Below are 19,321 nucleotides of genomic sequence, written 5' to 3' on the forward strand. Positions count from 1 at the left end.
TTTATCAAAGAATCACTACAATGTGTATGATTTATGCACGTGCAAGCTTCTTTTTTTGCTTTGTATGGAAGTTTAATATATGCACAAGATTCTTTCGTTTTGTGTTCTATGTGTTTCAGTAATTTCTAAAATTACCAATAAAAACGACTTATGTAATACTTAACAAATATTATAGTTTCACGCATCATCAAATTCTCACTTATAATTGCAGCTATTCAGTTGTGTCTATATGTTTCCTTTTGTAAGTATATTGCATCAATTCCACTTTTGCGATCACTATAAGAATTCTTAAAAATCGATATACACATAGCACTTAGACACACGTATTTTTAATTATGAGAATACTTATATCGAACTATATTCGTTTATATACTGTATTCTTAAGATTCAATAGTTTTAAGAGCAACTTCTATCGTGCCAAATATAAATTATGAAAGAGTTTCGTCCCATAGTCAAATCAAATTGTTTTAGAATCTTAAAAAGTATGCGCATTACGGCAAATACCACAACCAAGCGCAAATTCTTCGCCAGTTGGTGGATGTTTAACGTGTAAAGGACATTCGTCCCCTTCGAGTTGTTTTGCTTTAGGTCCTATTTAAAAAATCATAGTTATGTATAAATATAGAACTGTAATATATATAGATATAGAATCATAATATATGTGATAATAAAAAAAGATAAGAAAAGAATACCTGCAGGACACGAAGGTAATTCACCCTTTGGAATGGTGGTGACTCGTTGGAAGTCGTCGTGGCAGGGGTTACAGAAATGTGTAGTTCCAAAGCAAAAGAAGACTGCCACCGAGCAACAATAACGACACTTATACTCTAGGAAGTCTGCTCCATGCTTCGGACACATCTGAGCCCTTGCCACGTCGCTACAACCTCCACAAACTAATTCTGTAGGATCGAACGTTTCTCCACCTACTTGTGCGTCGCATCGTGCTTCACCACCATAATAAGCTTTCTGACATTTGTAGCAAACATAATACGCATAGCGTTCCATTGCGTATGCAGCAGGATCTTCATGATATCTTCCTCCTGGTCCAAATGTTGATTCCGCTCTGTAAAAGGTTATAATCATGTAAAAATGTAATCTTAATTACGTTTCTTAATATCCAGTATAAACTTGTGTTTACTTGTGCAATCCTTCGTATTCTAACCGCATTAAGGCCTTTCTTCTGACATCTTCATAAAGTTCCTTAATATTAGCCAATAGATCCGTCAAAGTAGGATGTTCCATTGGAATTTTACAAATTGGACAAAGAGAAAATCCAAAAGTTATTCTAGGTCCCACCCATCTTTTCATTAAAACGTGTCTACAGCAATGCAAGTGGAAAACGTGTCCACATTGTAATTGAATCGCAGGTGCAGCAGATAGAGCTTCCGTAAAGCAAATCATGCACATATCATCAGCATCTTGCTTCAAATCACTGCCTGGTAAACATCTATGTAGACAAGGTAGACAATTCTTTTCGTTTCGTACTCCTCCACAAATATGCCCACATACGTGTACTTTGCTGCACGCGTTTTTACTATGCTCTTGACAATCCTGATCTGCGCAAATATTTCCTACAGCTAGCAAACCTGTATTTCCAGTAGTACCGCAAAATCTGCAAATTCCAGATGTAGCACCAACGGGTTTTCTTGGCGAACCATCACGAAATTCCACTAACGCTTTTAACGTTCTACTATCGGCAAGCGCCAAAATCCAAAACAATTTTGTTCGGCCACATCCTTCATGAAGATCTACGCGTATCGCTTCTTCCTCCTCCTTGCAAACTTGTCTTATATGCATACGTGTTCTTCTATGTAAATGCAAAATTCTATCGCATTCCGAGCATAAATTTCCACAAACGTTACATTGAATAATTGCCGTTGTCTCGCCATCGTCATGATTACTACACGTTGGCTAAATATACAAAATGTAGAAAATATATTGAATGTATATAAAAATATGTACATAAAAATTGTTATTTTAAAATGATTAATATTCTTACTCTAGGGGGCGGCGGTTGTCCTTCAGTACCGCTCCATTGACCCGAAGACAACCTCTCAACATGATCGGAATCTAATACACACAAGGAAGAAAGGGCAAGCCATAAAGTTGGGGTTTTAAGACATTCAGTTGGATCACGGCTTCTTTCATCCAATCTGGTAAGATTTAAAATATTTTCCGCAATAGCTGCTTTAGTCACTGATGCCCACGCTTCTGATAATTTTCCCTACAAAGATATAAATAAATAATATACGATCGATCAAATATTTTAATCTCAAATTACTTATTTAATTTAATAATTTTAATTTAAATTATACATACCGATGCCATATCTTTTAAAAGTTGTATTATCACTTCAGCTAATTTTCTAGTCATACATCCTCTTAACCACCATCTTGTTCCAACTTGACTTTTTGGATGAATACTAGTAGCTAATGATACACTTTGCAAGGCTTTCCCATTGTTTTCTTTTCCTTTTACTTTAACTTGAACTGTGAGTGCCTTAGCAATACAACTTAAGAAAACATCAAGAATTCCCGCGGAATGTTCATCAAATTCGGTATTATGAGAAAGACCATTATTTGCGGATATAATACTAAAATCTGTTGGTGGTAATCGTTTGACACTAATGACATTAGCTAACACTTCTGGTTTAATTTCTGGTAAAATTCTCTTCAACAAAGATGTTACCTATGAATAATTGAAAATATTAGATTAAAAAGTCGCGATTTAAATACAAAATAATATAAAAATTTAGAAAATATGAAATGCATACTTGACGTTGCACTCTTGCCGATCCAGTATGTAACAAACTCAACAAATCTTTCAATAATCCATATTGATGCGATAGATAATACTGTCCTACTGAACTACCACTTAAGGCTAGTACCATGGATAACATTTCAAAGCAATACGCATCTGCTGCTTTAGGCAAATCGCTATTATCACTTAACAGGCTATTAGCAGGAGTCGGAGAACATAATAGCGCTTCCCATTCTTCTCTTAAACGAATGGTTTCTTTTTGAATAGCTTGAACAATGTGTGTGCAAACTTGTTTTTGTAAATGGGTTAAATTGTTTCTACTGAATAAAATTCCAACCATGTGCTCGCGGAGATCATTACTATCTTCCAAGTCTTCGTTAGTTCCTTCCGTAGTGTCCATTTGTTGTTGTTGTTGTTCACCTTGTATAAGTTTGCCAAATACCTGACAAATAAAAGATACTTGTTGTAAAAATCTAATAAATTATGTTTCGAGGAATATATGTAATTAATCGTACCTGAGAAGTAATTAAACGAAATACTTTTAATGTTTCTGTTTCACAATTTCTTTGTTGAATCGTTTGGGCATTCAATTGTTTTTCAATTTTCAAAGATTCTCCTTCAATTTCACCTAAAATTCGTATCTGTCGTACTCGCAAAGAATTATCTGGACCTTTCAATTTCAAACCGACAATAACATGACGTGGATCTACAGAAATATAACAATGACGTTCATAATAGTTTCATAATATAATCAAAAATATATTATACGATTTTACCAGTGACTGGACAGTTAATCCATCCAGCGGAACGGCTTTCAACTTCTACTGTTCTCAATTTGATCATTTCATCCACGTTATTACCCGACTGAAATGTAACACTAGATACTTTGTGCTGTAACATAAGTAAAATGAGTATAAAAACATCGTAAATGAATTAAAATTCATTATAAAACTTACCGTTAGATCACGACAGTTATCAATATGAATGTACACCATTCGAGGAAGAGAATGAGCACCACAAATGATAGTTATCGTTTTTGTTTTATTTCGATCCTCGTCACCGGATTCCCAAAAAGTTTCCGTCGAATTATCAGTCAAGCTACCTATCATAGCTTGCCTACTCGATGCTTTAATTTCCACACCGCATGTTAAATCCTTCAAAACTTCCACGCAACTATTAACCTGTTGAGAATGAATTGATTGATGACTTTCATGCATGCTCATTGTAATATCTTCCTCTTCTTCCGATCTTGAGAGTATTTTACTAATGTTACTAAAAACATGACTTCTGTGGAGGAACATATGATCTGCAGGTGTAAATTTAATGCCCCAACATCGAATGGCAGCTTGTTGCAAAGGAGAACCTAATAAAAATTAAAGTTTGCTATTTTTGTCCGTATAAAAGGTACAAAATAATATTATGTACAATACAATATTGTAGATAATATAAAAAACATACCAGGAGGTGGTAAAAGCATCAAGTCTGCTATAGTTTGCAATAAAGTATGAAAAACCGTTGGTAATGGATTAACAGATTCACCTGCTATGACAAGATCGCTTAGAGGATGTTCACATACGCCAATCATCTCCTAAAAAGTATAATATTTTATTGACAATATATTCTATATTATCTATACTGAAAATGAAATATATTGAAAAATGAATTCATAATAAGAAAATTCATTTATAATGGTAAAATGAAAGAAATTGAATTTTTCAACGATATAAAAAGATTGTGTAAAGAGAGACAAATTTTTATATATATAATAAATTTACATGATCATCCTTTTTATCAGTTTTATTGTCTTCTTCATTTGTGTCTGGAATATCAGGTGGTATAGTAGGTGTTAGGGATGCAATGAACCACCATAGTAAATCATGAAGGCAAATAGGTTGCGTCACACTTCTTAGCAACCAGTTTAACGCTTGCATCGCATAAACTCTACAAGCAGCACGTCTCAATGCTTGCTTCATTGCGAGTTGTAGATGTTGCAGATTATGTTGTTGTAGGACAAAAAGCATCACAGGTCTCATGAGAATTTCTATTCTATCGTTAGTCGTGACTTCTTCCTCTTGATTCGTTGAGACAATTGCCGATTGATTCATCGATGGTACTAATTTTTGTAGGGCTGCAGAAGGGTAACACAGAAGAGAAGATCCGGCATCTACGATAAAAGAATATGAAATATATCATTGCTATTTTATTTCTCACCAAACGTATGTAATTAACGTTCAATTATTTACAAACCAGTGTTCATTTCGCTGCTACTATTGTTTCGTTTTCTCATCAAGACAACTCTACCATCGTTCGAATTCCTAGTCCATGGGGCGCCAGTGGACATCGATACCGACCGATGAAATATCCCTCGACCTTTACCACCTTCCCCGTCGCTGTCGCTCATAGGGCATTCCGACAAAGGCTGGACGAAGAAAGGAAGAAAAAACTTTGTTCGGATAAATGATGCTCGCTACAAACGATATAATATAAATTTCTTACCCTTCCGTTCGTAGTGTTGGCCATCGCATTGCCCTCGTACGCATTTTGATGTCCGTTTTGACGTCTTAACGTCTCCTCGTAATATCTCTCGTCGTGACTTTGCGAATGATGAACTCCCAACGCTTGCAAACACTGAAACGGCCCAGTCGGTGGAAACGGTCCAGCTGCTTCCGGTGGACTGTAATTTTCTGCCACGGACGACAGCGTTTGGGAAGGGCGCCTCTGCTGCTTCGGAATATTCAATCCGGACGCACTAGCCAAGTCTAAGAGAAACATAGCATTGTTCTTCATAATTATGTGCGTTTCGTTCCCGGTGGGACTACTAACTGGTGACACAACTTTGGCAGAGGCATTCTTCTTCTTCGTCATTCCTGTTAAGAATTTTTTCGCGAGCTTCAATTTTCGAGCTCGCAAATACTTATCGCGACACGTATCGCAGATAAGGTACCACGAACTTCCACCGATACCACCGTCACCGCAATTCCCCGCCCAACCTATGCAATAGTTCCCTCCGCTGTTGTACCCTTTCCCGCCCGCATGCCATCCGCAACCAGGATGCATCATTTTCATATGATATGTCACTGGATGCGGAAACATCATACCGCACAATTCGCAAATCGTTTCACGCTCTATCCCTCCCAACACCTCGCTCCCATTCCCTCTACCGACCGGTTTCCACTCCTTCTTCTTTCTACTGTTCTTCTTCTCGCGCTCCTTCGCCTTGTCCTCCCGCGGCCGTTTCTCCGGCCGTTTCCCCAATTTCATCGTCTGTATCTGCGAGATCGGGCTCGGCAGCACCGATCGTTGTTCTATCGTTTGAAGGCAGTTGGTGCTCAATTCCTCCCACAAGAACACCAGACTCTTAAGAGCCGGCGGCAGAACGGCCACCGTTTGAAATTCCGGCAGAGAGTCCAGTTTCCCGTTTTCCTGAACCTCCTCCTTTATCACCGTTTTCTGCTTCTTGCGATTCCTGTTCGCGTTGGCGTTCGCCGCGGACCGTGTCAAAGCCTCGACCGTGCTCGGCTGTATGTACAAGTAATTGCCGGCGTTGATCACCTCGACCGAGTGCCTCTGCCGCGCTTTCTGCTCCTGCCTCTGTTTGTCCGTCGTTTGTATCACCGCCTGCCTCGTAACGACGAGGGCGCCCTGCTTCGGCAAGCCGGGATGAAACTTGAGGAAGCTGGCGCAAGCCATCGCGTCGTGCACGATCCCTTCGTGCCAGAGGAAAGCCGCGAACACGGCTCTCAAACACTCGGCCACCGATGGACTGATAGCTTCCTTCACCTTGTCTTTGTTCAGATTCAACGTTCGATTCGTATTCGTATTCTGCTGGCTGTTGGTCGGGGACATGGTGCGTTTCGTCCTCGTCTTCGTTATTTTAGCGTGATCCCTTCTGGCCAACTTCCCCCCGTCTTTCGGCCCGGTCGAGCCAATGTTGAAGTGTCCTTTCATCGCCGTGGTCGCGCTGTCCGGACTCGTTTGCGTTTGCGCCTGCGAAACTCTCTTCGGACTTTCCTGCGAATCCTTTCAAAAATGAACGAAATTAATTTAATTTTACCTCTTATATATACTTTTACCTACATTTTTGATCGACGAAATAGAAAGAGAAGAGAAGAGTGTCTGATCGCTCGCTTACCCCGACGACTTCTTGCTTCGGTGTATCGGGTGGACTGGCTATACTACCCTCGGATCTCATGTGTAAAGAGCTACAACTTGGGCTTGGTGAGAGGTCGCGAGTATTGGCAGTTGTGCTGACAGCACTTGGAGATTGCGAAGGATCCCTAGTTAGACTACTGACCAAGGCACTTGTATCGCTTTGCGTCGATCCCCGTCGCTGCGACCTCTCGCTGTCTATCATCCCACCAGAAACTTGAAAGAGAAACATCAAATCTCGATAAGCTATTTCAAACTTTCACGAACAATTTCTCAATTTTTATTCCACCTTGCTTTTCACGAACATATGTACGTATATGTGTGTGTGTATATATAAAGATGTAACATTCGCATAAACTTCGTGCAATTATGTGATTTTTTCGTGCCGCGAACGAGCGAAATTGGCGAACGAAGTTGGCCAACGGATTTGCGATCGAACAATCTATACGATAAATAATGATTCGAAAAGTAACCGATACGATCGATTTCGTCTGGTGTAAAAATTATATAGGAGTATATATTACGTGTATTGTTATCCTTACCTAATGGGGAGAGGCCGACACTTCGGGGGGAGCCACAGAGCACAGGGCTGCTGCTGATACTATCTCCCCCTCCTATCAAACTTCTCCCACCTGATAATTTTTGGATCAATTGTAGAATTGTTATACGTAACGTGTTACGATTTATAAACTAAACTCTAGGCTCACTCTGCATATACTCATGTGCACTATACGACTTTCTATATCTCCAATGGACAAAGGTAAAACGTATTGTATTTTGTACGTGCAAGAAAATTCTGATTATTCATTGTGTTGTCATTGTGTTTAAATAATATGATATCATCCGCATGCATTTGAATCTTATGGTAATCGCACACATCAACAAGGAGATAAGGTGCTAATTGTACGTTTCTTGAAAAAACATTATAAAGATCAGTGTAAAGTGTAAGGAAAATAAATGGAGAACAACAATAAACATGTATACGCTATTTATATACCTATATGTATACACTATATATACGTATATATATGTATCATTAACAGAACGAGGGTTATGTCGAGTAGGAAAGGAACGAGTACCTGGTGCATGAGCAGCAGGAGGGAAGAGGCAATTACCAGAACCAACTGGCTGCCGACTGGACCCAGCTAAGAGCAACATTACTATTCTGTTATAACTAATCCGACAAAAAAATCTTATATATTTAATATCCTAAGTTCGTCGACTAAGGTTGATTAATAAAATTGGAAAGTGTGTGACTTATTCAAACTTAATGGTTTCGTTCTAACAAGTATAATCCGTTTCGGTCGGAGTGGTACGCTATACTATGTAATCTTACGAGTATCGTTATCGGGTCTCTCAGCTTCTGAAACGATTCCCTCTCCTCGGACCAGTTACGGTGCCAAAAGTGTGAAGTAAGACACACGCATGAACGAATGAGATTAAGAATGAGATCACAAGTTAAAAAAAGAAGAAAAAAAAAAAAGAAAGAATAAGTAAAGATCTTGTCGTAGAGAGTATTGCAGCGATTTTCGAGTTTCGAAAATAGCGTGGTATACGTACCGGGTATCGGAACCGGGCTAGAGGACGGGCTGTGAAATCTTGGTGACCCACCTTGGGGATTCTTGGGCGACGAACTTCTCGACAATCTTCTCGGGGTCTCCGGTGGCGTGGGCCCGTTACCGTTCGCCCGACTCTCCCCTATCGCCTTCACCAATTCCTTCACGGACACGCCCACGAATTCCGAGAAATCTCTACAAATGGCAAAACTATGTAACGAAAACTATATAATCTCACCGCGCGATCGTCTCCCCCTCTCCACTCACTTGCCGGGTGAACTTCTTTTCTCTCCGTGACACTTGTCGTCGCCTCTCAACCACTTCTGCAGCACGCTCAATTTCCCGCCGCCCCCCTCTCTCTCCCTCTCCTTCACCACCCTCTCCTTCGAATGGGCCTTGGAGAACTTGGGCGAGACGTCGGCCTTCTCCGGGGTGAATCTCTCGCTCCCTGAAGAAGCGTGCGACCAAAGAAATGAGCAACGTATGTAAATACACCGCGGGAGGGGAAATCCGCATCATGCTTTTACGCAATGATACCTGGTGAATCGTGTTGGTTGTACGAACCAAAAACGAATGGATTTGTATTACTACCCTCTCCACAGTCTGCTGTACCTGGTGTTAAATTTTGAGCGGTGAAATTGAAGCCCTCGTGACTCACGGAAGGCGCGGAAAAATCGAAACCTTTGTGATTAGGCGAGAGGGACGGATCCGCCGCTGCCGCTTTCCTCTCCGTCGGATCGTTCTCCGTGTCTTGCTCGATCTTCATGTAAGTGACGCCGTGCTTGCTCGCAGCCAGGGACCAAGCCTCGCCCTCGGCCACCCGACCTTTCCGGAAACAGTACTTGGCCATCGACTCGTCGTCCATGCGTACCCACGTACCCTCGCCGTTCACGAACTGCCATCGTGATAAAATAACATACGATCGATGTATATTTCGAACGACGTTCTTCATCTTTATCGACGATATAGAGAGTACTCACGTATTCTTGAATAGTGACCACGTTTCCAAGCGCCAATTTCCCAACCGGTGCCGCGTTCAATCCCGGCCTACTTCTAATATTGTGACCGGAAGCGCCGCACTTTACGACCACCATGTTCCTACCACCGTCGAACGTGACCGTCTTCCTTTTACTGAAACGATAAACGCAATCACGGGTTACGAAATAACACGTTTAAACGCAACATCGTGCTTTTGCATTCCCATACTCGTCAACTATTTCCGGCCTTTTCCGTAATATCGTCTCCTTGATCACTTGATCCAAGATCGATTTGGGTTCCTCGACGGGAAGGAGCAACGTTTTCCCCAAATGTTGATTGTATTGCAAGCACCAAGCTTCCAGATGGCTGCTGCTGCAATACTCCTTGATCGTTTCAGCGTTCAATCGTAGCCAAACGCCGTCGTCGTTGTGAATCTAAAGAAAAGAGTAACGATAATCATTCTCGACGAAGGTGTACAGAGTAGATAGATTTCGTGAGAACGAGATTACACACCTCGTCTATGAAGGCTATGGTGTCGTTAACCAAAACGATGCCAATTTGCTCGCTTTGAAGAGACGGATGCGCCCTTATCCTCAAGCCAGCGCTGTTCTTCGCCACGAATTTTCTAAGCCTGCTCGGTTGATGTTGCGGTTTCTTCACAACGTTTTGAGTAGGCGGTTGCATACCTTGCGGCGATTCCTTCACCTCAACCTTGTATTTCTGCGAAAGAAATCGAGATCGACGAGTGATTGAAGCAAAAAAAGGTGGCGAGCTATGGAATCAAAGGATAAATATTTACATCTTCCATGTCGTATCCGTCTATAGTGATGACGAGCGAATACCATCCGACGGACGACGGCGTCCAGGCCGCGCTATAGCTTCCATCGTCGTTCGGCCTAACCAGCATGCTTTCGCTCGTTCTTTTTATAGCCGGTGACATGAACCTCAACTCCTCGAACGAATAGTTTTGATAAGCCTTCATGATCGTAATCGCGTAGAAGCACGTCTTGTTGTTGATCGTCACCTCGTACGGCACGTCCAACGGTGGCTGAGGATGACCGCCGAACGTCAACGGGTCGGGTTGAGAAACCCGTTCCGAATCTCCCAAGTCTTTTTTCTCTATAGGAACTGCCTTCACTTCCACCTGAAAATGGAATGGTTAAATTAGAACACGATAATATTATCGAATTAATCAACGATTATATCGTGTATAATCACCTTTAAATTAGGTACATGAACGATATCCCCGTACTGATCTCTGGTGTGTACAGTGACGATGGCGGGGCATCCGCACTTCATGTCGTCCTTCGAGTAGAGCGCCTCGCATTTCGAGGGATCTACGAAACTGTCTGGCTGTAACCATCTTGCCAAACGACCTCCGCTGCTGCCAGCCGTGCAAGATACGAAGTCTCGGAGAAACAGTCGTTCGTTCGAGTGACCACTGCGAACAAGAAGAAAAAAGAAAAAAGAAAAATTCACTCGAAAATTTTATTTTATCCGATCCATTTCTATTCGAAAGAAAGAAAACCAACTTCGAAGATCGTCAAATTATAATCAAATTTCTGCGATTCCACGTTTCGAGACGAAGTTGGAAAGAAAGTGCGAAACGAAAGAAAGAAAGGAGGAGAGAAACTATAACGATAAATATTCGTTCGGTCGGATCATGATCGTTAGAACGAGTTTCGAAATTACGATGGCCCTAATTGACGATTCGTTTCACGGATCTCGGCTGGATATGCGTCGAGGCAGAGGACGATGCTCCTCCGCCAGCCAGACAATCGCCGTTTTCCCCCGGCCAGTCATCTCATCCCTAATAAGGAGCAATCACGTCGCAATTCCGTCCACCGTGACCCGCCTCTCGCAAACGTGTCCCCGCTATACTACCTATACGCGATCGTTACCTCACCGATTTCGTTCCCAACGACTTCTTCGAAAGCCTGGGTTTATACGCTCGGTTACTTTCAAAGAAGCCAATGTAACCAAACCGGTATCGGGCAACACGCTCGCCGCGGATTTGATCGAAACTCGCCTCGGCAAAGAAATTATATTCGCCTCGTTCGAGTCGTCGTCCGTGTCCCTAACTCGTTCACCGGACAACCTTCTTCAATTCTCGAACAACGAGTTATGTTGGGTGCTTTACGAACAAGTAACTCGTTGGACAATCGAAACGTCATCGATTCGATAAAGTAAATTTTTAAATCCTTCATTCTAAAAATTCTCTAAAAATCGAAATTTTCCTGAATTACAGTTTCCATGATGAAATTGGGAAAATTCTAAATATGGATTCCTAAATCTTTCGTCTTAAAATACATCGTCTTAAAAATCGGAATTTTCTTAGAATTACAGCATTCATCGATGAAATTAGGAAAAGTCTAGATATAGATTCCTAAATCCTTCGTCGACATTCTTAAAAATCGGAATTTTCTTAGAATTACAGCGTCCATCGATGAAATTGGAAAAATTCTATATAGATTCCTAAATCCTTCGTCGATATCGTTTTAAAAATCGGAATTTTTGTCCAATTACAGTGTCCATCGATGAAATTGGGAAAATTCTAAATTTCTAAATCCTTGGTTAACATCGTCCCTAAAAATCGGAATTTTCGAACTACAGCGTCCATCGATGAAATTAAGAAAATTCTAAATTTCTAAATCCTTGGGTAACATCGTCCCTAAAAATCGGAATTTTCGAACTACAGCGTCCATCGATGAAATTGGAAAAATTCTAGATATAGAGTCCCAAATCCTTGGTCGACATCGTTTTAAAAATCGGAATTTTTGTCCAATTACAGTGTCCATCGATGAAATTAAGAAAATTCTAAATTTCTAAATCCTTCATCTTTAAAAATCGGAATTTTTATCCAATTACAGTGTCCATCGATGAAATTGGGAAAATTCTAAATTTCTAAATCTTCCGTCCCTAAAAATCGGAATTTTCCTAGAATTGGTGTTCATCGATGAAATTGGAAAAATTCTAGATTTCTAAATCCTTGGTCATCGTCCCTAAAAATCGGAATTTTCGAACTACAGCGTCCATCGATGAAATTGGAAAAATTCTAGATTTCTAAATCCTTGGTCATCGTCCCTAAAAATCGGAATTTTCGAACTACAGCGTCCATCGATGAAATTGGAAAAATTCTAGATATAGATATCCTTGGTCGACATCGTTTTAAAAATCGGAATTTTCGTAGAACTACATCAGGGATGGACGGAATTAAATAGGAAACAGGTAAGATCGGATTGATTCGTCATAGTTGTCGATAGTCCGGCGACACTCGGATCGTGAAATATCCTTGACGGGAGGTCTCGTTTTACGAGATCCACGTCGAGTAATACGAGACACGAGGAAGGAGATCGATGGAAGGAACGTGAAACGAAATGGAAGCGGGAAGGGGATGGAGGATCGGTCGGCTTTAAGGTTGGCACCGATGTGACGTATGGGGGGCGCGTGGTCATTTCGGAAATGGCCACTTCGGATGGCGTCAGGTGGTGGCTGGTTCGAGAAGAGAGCGTTATGAATGAATGAATGGACGTTCCGCGTCGTGTGTGACGTGGACGCGACGGGACGGCAACGAGGGCAAAGTTGCGCGGACACGTGCAATTTCTCATGGGAAATTAAATGGGCGGCCCTTCGGCTCATAAAGCGAGCGCGGCCACGATGCCGTGCCATTTTAGGGAAACGCTGTCCATCGTGAAAAGCGACTGTGAAAAGTGGCTGGCTGGCTGGCTGGCTGGCTCGTCTCGTTTTTACGCTAGCCTGCCTCTGCGTCTTTCGCGTTAGATTTCCAGTTTCCTGCAAACAACTCGTAAAATACGCGCGTTTCGCTCTTTCACGGCTTACGTTGCGCACTTTTCTATCTTTTCCCCCCTCCCCCCGGATTTTTTGCGAGGATGTTATAAAATTTGCCAAGTTTAAATTAAAGGACTGGTGGAACGAATGGCGGAATGTCTCGAAAATTTCATAGGAAGGAAAGTCGCTCGAAATTTTCCAACTTTCAAGCGCGTACCGAATAGAAAAATTATTCCGACGTTTCGTCAGGAAAGGAATAACGTAGCATCGTATTTTGGAACGATCATTTATAATTATTAACGATGCTTTTTCTCTTTTTATCAAATATGAAAAGAATCTCATTTTTCTAAACTAAATTCTAATTTCTTATCGGAAATATCGATCGATCGTTACGCGATTTGTAACAAATTCACCAATTACCGGCACGATACGATTCACGTAGACGACGAAGATAACAAAGAGCGATCGATTTGTCCTTCCGAGTCAAATCGATCACAATAACGCGGGGAGAAACCACAGAGGATACGGACGAAGAATATCGATGGTTCGTGAACAGGTACGTACGATCGCTCTCTCTCTCTCTCTCTCTCTCTCTCTCTCTCTTTCTCTCTCTCTCTCTTTCTCTCTCTCTCTCCCAAGCGTAACCCTGGCTCGAAAAAAGCGCACAACACAAACGCGTTGTTACGTAAACACGGCGACGAGGTGACGAGGATTCGTGATCCGCGATGGACGAAGAGCGGCGTAAAACTCGGTCAAGGTCAGCCCTTGGAAGGCACCGACCGAGCGCGCCGACCCTTACGACCCGCGCGAAAACCGGTGCGTCTCGAGAGGATTTGCTCCTCCGTTGGCTCCGTGAAGAGGACAGAATCTGGTCGAACGAGTGCGGTCGAATGTCGGCTCGTCCCTCACGCGCCCTGCCACCACGCGCTTTTATCTTTTAAAAGGTCGAAGAGGGAGAATAAACGCGAGAGCGAGGCAAAGTAAGGAACACGGTTGTTGGTGGGGAGGAGACACTGATCGTGCATGCCACCGACCACAGTTTGAAAGCAACCTTCGTCATGATCGCGTCAGCCTGCCTCTAGTTGCCCCACCTCTTCGGAAAGCCGAGCCGTCCGCGCGCGTCTTTCTACGCTATATATCTCGCGGTGGACACATCGACTCGACCAGTTTTCCGTCCCACGTTTTCTCATCTTTCTCGCGCCCGTTTCTCTCGTCCAGCCGAGCATGCCGTTCGAAAAAACCAGCCCGGTGCCTGGTTTTCGCTGAGGAAAAATTCGCGACGACGATTTGGAAGAGTAATCGGATCGAAGGATTCGCGGCCTTTGTTCGAATCGAGAAATACGTTGGATATTCGAATTTCGAGACAAATGTGAGAGGGAAGAGGAACAGGGATCGATCGAGGAAGATCGAGATCCAGATGAAAGTGGGGCACGAGCATAACGGTGTGCCGTGAACGATGTGAGGAAAGATCTCCGGGTGGAAGAATCGAAGGCGATCGATCCGGGTGGAACAAGGCGGCCTTTTGTTCGCCGGTGGAAGATCGAGGGTGGTGGATCGCCGATAACGATGGGCGGAGGGAGGAGAGTGCGGCCGAGCGGGCCGAAGCGTGATCGTGCGATGGTATGGTCGGTGTCTCTGTGCTGTTTAGTATTTCTGGTTGGCAAGGTGGAGAGTGCACCGCCCGGGATATGCGCGATGGACGGCTGCAACTGCACCGTCAAGGCACACCGTTGGATTAACGTCAAATGCATCTTCTCCAACGACCAGGTGAATCACCAACAAACCACGCAACTACCCCATTTTCTCTTTTACCCCTTCCGATAACCCTCGCGATTTCATAGTGTACGCGAAACGGTGCGCGCAACGTTTGCCGTTTCAATTCACGACCGCCATGATAACGAACGCTGGAAACGTGCGACGCAAATGCGCGCCCGATGACTAACTCTCTCCTCCTCGCCTTCCCAACCTCGCGCTCTCTTCGCTCGCGTCTTATAACTTAGCATCTCCCGTTACGATCTTTCTTGCGCGATCTAAAAATGGAGGCTCTTAGCGGTGCCACGCTCTAGCCAAATAGCGCGCACCCGTTTCTTCTTCTTCTTCTTCTTCTTCTTCTTCGTATCGCTTCTTCCATCGAGGGAACAAAGGTTATTCTTCGAAAATTACCAACGATCGTTTACGAAATTAACGAATTTCTCTTCGAACGAGCGATTTCAAAGTTCGAGTTTGTTTACACGGTGGTGGATCTTTTCGAGGAGAATTATCGAAGAAAATCGTTCGGAGGTGAAACGTTCGCCTCAATTCTCGACTCTGGACGGTGAAAGTTTTCGCCACGGAGAGAGATTCCGTTCGAATCCCAGCGTGACAAATCGTTGGACCCGTGTGAACGTGGCGGTGGGAATTAATTCGTTACGAGCGCACTTTTGCCTTATTATTTCCACTCGGTCGTTCCCGTCTCGGTTGGACGCGATCCAACCGATCCACCGGCCGATCGTATTAACCGTGCGTCGTATCGCGGCGCACCTTTCCGCCAACCAACCGGTTCCCTCTCGCCTTCAATCGAGAAACTTCCGCGAGAAACTTGGCAATCGAGTTGGAACTCGATGCACCGGCTGCTGACCGGATAACGAATTGCTATTGTTGTTGGAAGGGACGCGTTTCGATACGCCGTGTTTTCCACCGGTGATCAAAACATTCGACTCTCGAAGATCGATCGATCGATCGATCGACCGATCGATGATGAATGGCTCGTGAAAAATTTCGCTCGTGCAAATGGAATTCGATTACGTTGAACGTTCAAGGGTGATTACGATACGCGATATCGACTCGATTTCCTAAGAATTTTCCAGGATTTTATTCGAGAAATGAATCGTAGATGAACTCGAAAAAAAAAAAAAGAAAGATCGCTCGTAGGACGGTAATAACCCGTCCCGGAATTAACGACGGTCTAGATTTCTAAAGTCGATAGGTCGGGTTAAGTATCGATGCAACGTTACGCTTCTCGACTTCGAACTGGGCCCCTGTTTATACCCTATCTTCGCGTCGATCTGAGAACTGCGTGGAAAACGCAAGGATAACCAGTTTTACGTAACGTTTGGCTTGGCAAAAATATTTAACACGCTTCGTTAACAATTTCTAGAATATCCGTTGATTCCTATTAAACGACGCGAAAAATTTCTCAAAATCTTCTTATTTTTCAAAATCCTTTCGTTTATTATTATTATTGTTATTATTAGATTTAATTTAATATATCGCGTCGTTATCTTTTTTTTTTTTTTTTGCCATCGTAACGGGCTCTGTGAACCGGCTATCAAGCCGACTACGTTTCGTATCATTGAAAGTAATTTCTGTCGATCCGACAAACGCCTGACGCGACACGCGTAGGCGTGACACGCATTGCAATGTATACCGGGTGTTGTCTTTAATCGTGGACGAATAAAGAAACGAATCGTCGATCGATCTTTTTTCCCTTTGTATTCATCGCGTTCGGGAAACGGGGGGAAAGAGAAGGGGAGAGAGAGAGACAGAGAGAGAGAGAGGGGCCGTATACGATATTCCCCGGTTCAACGACACCGTTCCTCTACCACGAGTTCGTCCACGAAATATATTCTTCCTAATCGAATCAGATCCAGCCACGACGTCACTTATCGTTCCAACGTCGTTAATTCTATTTACAGGGCTCCTGTGATTATTAAACGATCGCGTTAAGCTTTCTTTAATAGTGGGCTTCGGGCGGAGAAATGATCCAGGATGAATGAATGAAATTCCAATCCCGTTGGTTGCGTCATAACTGCCTTCGCACTAGGCAATTTGTTTGCAGTTGCATCGCTCCTCGAATCACCGTCGATCCAAGTCTCGCTTTCAACCTTAGATTTTAAAATCTAAAATCCCTTTCCTTCCTTTTCCCTTCTTAGATCCGATCTATTCCAACGAGCTCCCTGCGTCCCGAATACGAATCTCGGGATTCCCGATTCCGGAAACGGATAACGGGAAAAGGTATCGGGAATATTTTCTCGACGAGAACGAGACAACGATCGGAGTCGGTTGAACACGTTCGGGTTGAACGCGAACAGAGGAAACTCGTGGCGCGAATACCTCTCTCTCTCTCTCTCTCTCGCTCTCGTTTATACACTCGTGGCGCGGGAAGGGGCGAGCCCCGTTCGTAGATGGCCGCGATAGGTCCCACCACGAAATCGTTCGCCTAAACCTAGTCGGCTTCCGGCGTGCGCGACTTCCGGCCGAAGGGTTGACCGAGCTCTCCAAGTCGATCGCGCGGAGGGGGGAAGGAGGGACGCGTGCATTTCCTCTCCGCGCCTCGCCGCGCACGTTCTTCATTCTTCTCTCATCAGACTTTATAAAGCCCTCCTCCCCCGATTCGCCTCCCGTTACGGATTTGAAAAATCGCCGATTAACCTTATCGCGGTGCTGGTGTACACTGGCCGGGACGTTGACCGTAAATTGGCGCGGCGCAACGATTCCAGTTATGGAGTATATTGCCGCTCACGCGGACCTTGCCTTCTCCTTCTCGCGATAAACGTTCCCTCCGGCGAATGTTTCGAATTCAATCGCTCGATTAATAATATTCGCATTCAACGCCGATTATAATCTCCATCCAAACTTTTCATATTTTCGAAACGGTGTGCGAAAAACAATAACCGATTTGTACGATCCAGCAGGAAAAAGATCCAGCAGAATAAAGTTGTAGAGGGGATGCGTGGAATCATATCTAGCCGGTTAATCGTCCGATTGTCGGACGCGATTCCTGAAAATGGAAAGTTCGTAATTTCCGTGCGACAATAACAATAACAATGAGAAGAATAATTGGTTGGGGAAGAACACCTCTCCGCGGTTCCCTTTTGTATACCGGGGCGTCGGTCGTCGAACGCGGTCGTCGGTTGGATTAATAAATTGACGGGGTGCCGGAGGGAAGGAGGGAGGGGCCGCGGTGGGAATTTCATCCGTACAAAACGGACCACGCGATGGCGAGAGAACACCGCGAGAGAAGCTCGGGCTCTGACCGCTACCCAATCCTTGCTCCGCCTCAATTTATTCACAATAGGCTCTTTCAACGAATTACACTTCGGTCCACGACGAATCTCTGGGTGTTACCGACCCAGTCGACGTGCGGTAATCATGCGGGCGCGTTGTGTCGCGCCACACGAGGGGGAAAAAATTACGGGTTTATCGTCGTTTATCGTCCGGATGGCGCTCACCCCCGCCCCATCTTTTCTTCCTCCGATCGACGCACGAATGTTTTAACACTCTCGCTTTTTCTTTCTCGAATTCATCGAGAAGAAACGAAAAAGGAAAGGAGATAGCCGATTAATTGAGCAGGATTCGATAACCTAATAAACAACGTGGACAGAGATTGCGGCACGCAGCGTATTATGAGGTGTATCTTCGTAGAGCAGATATATTACTTTAGAACCTTTTTTTATTTATCGAGAAAAAGAAGGAGAGGAGATAGATGAACGATCTCATCGATCGAAGATCTTCCACGTCTCGACTCGACGCGATGGTCGAGATCGAAGGAAATCCTCGATGCTGAATTGAGCTGGTTAACNATAGGACCAACTTCGATAACCTAATAAACGGCGCGAATAGAGATTGTAGCAGCGTATTATGAGCCAGTGTATCTTCGTAGAGCAGATATATTACTTTAGAACCCTTTTTTTATTTATCGAGAAAAAGAAACGAAGAAGGAGAGGAGATAGATAGATGAATGATCGTGCGAATATCTCGTCGATCGACGATCTTCCGCGATGATGGCCGAGATCGAAGGAAATCCTCGATGCTGAATTGAGCTGAGATTAATTGAGCAGGATTCGATAACGTAATAAACGACGTGGATAGAGATTGTGGCACGCAGTGTATTATGAGCCAGTATCCTCGCAGAGCAGATATATTATTTTAGGACCCTTTTTTTATTCGAATCGAGAGAAAGAAACGAAAAAGGAGAGGAGATAGATAGATGAATGATCATGCATCCGCGAATATCTCGTCGATCGACGATCTTTCGCGATGATGGCCGAGATCGAAGGAAATCCTCGATGCTGAATTGAGCTGGTTAACGCAGGACCAACTTCGATAAC

At 43.5% G+C, this 19,321-nt stretch overlaps 2 protein-coding genes across 15 annotated transcripts in view; one reads left to right on the top strand and one right to left on the bottom strand.

Moving 5' to 3' along the window:
• Positions 1–19,321, bottom strand: part of LOC102673032 (E3 ubiquitin-protein ligase MYCBP2) — a 183,770-nt gene continuing 164,449 nt past the window's right edge. For 2 of the 14 annotated variants that reach the window (XM_031512628.1, XM_031512626.1), the window contains exons 23-46: positions 10,662–10,884; positions 10,243–10,587; positions 9,957–10,163; positions 9,672–9,877; positions 9,446–9,596; positions 9,004–9,360; positions 8,733–8,917; positions 8,470–8,675; positions 7,989–8,054; positions 7,452–7,541; positions 6,893–7,125; positions 5,257–6,780; positions 5,008–5,179; positions 4,536–4,924; positions 4,219–4,348; positions 3,717–4,123; positions 3,537–3,651; positions 3,276–3,466; positions 2,774–3,202; positions 2,320–2,688; positions 2,000–2,224; positions 1,139–1,911; positions 693–1,063; positions 1–591 (exon numbers count right to left, since the gene is read on the bottom strand). In XM_031512628.1, the coding sequence (XP_031368488.1) occupies positions 476–591; positions 693–1,063; positions 1,139–1,911; positions 2,000–2,224; positions 2,320–2,688; positions 2,774–3,202; positions 3,276–3,466; positions 3,537–3,651; positions 3,717–4,123; positions 4,219–4,348; positions 4,536–4,924; positions 5,008–5,179; positions 5,257–6,780; positions 6,893–7,125; positions 7,452–7,541; positions 7,989–8,054; positions 8,470–8,675; positions 8,733–8,917; positions 9,004–9,360; positions 9,446–9,596; positions 9,672–9,877; positions 9,957–10,163; positions 10,243–10,587; positions 10,662–10,884 (7,480 nt within the window). In that variant the 3' untranslated portion in view covers positions 1–475. The remainder of the gene's footprint in view (positions 592–692; positions 1,064–1,138; positions 1,912–1,999; positions 2,225–2,319; positions 2,689–2,773; positions 3,203–3,275; positions 3,467–3,536; positions 3,652–3,716; positions 4,124–4,218; positions 4,349–4,535; positions 4,925–5,007; positions 5,180–5,256; positions 6,781–6,892; positions 7,126–7,451; positions 7,542–7,988; positions 8,055–8,469; positions 8,676–8,732; positions 8,918–9,003; positions 9,361–9,445; positions 9,597–9,671; positions 9,878–9,956; positions 10,164–10,242; positions 10,588–10,661; positions 10,885–19,321) is intronic. The other 12 variants (XM_031512634.1, XM_031512632.1, XM_031512629.1 and 9 more) reach the window with 12 other exon arrangements.
• The window catches only part of LOC102672895, a 19,617-nt gene continuing 14,862 nt past the window's right edge, over positions 14,567–19,321 (top strand). Inside the window, exon 1 of the mRNA XM_006620159.2 lies at positions 14,567–14,999. Within this exon, the coding sequence (XP_006620222.1) occupies positions 14,799–14,999 (201 nt within the window). The 5' untranslated portion in view covers positions 14,567–14,798. The remainder of the gene's footprint in view (positions 15,000–19,321) is intronic.

This window comes from Apis dorsata, unplaced genomic scaffold, assembly GCF_000469605.1.
Source record: "Apis dorsata unplaced genomic scaffold, Apis dorsata 1.3 scaffold_486, whole genome shotgun sequence".
NCBI classification, from domain to species: Eukaryota; Metazoa; Arthropoda; class Insecta; order Hymenoptera; family Apidae; genus Apis; species Apis dorsata.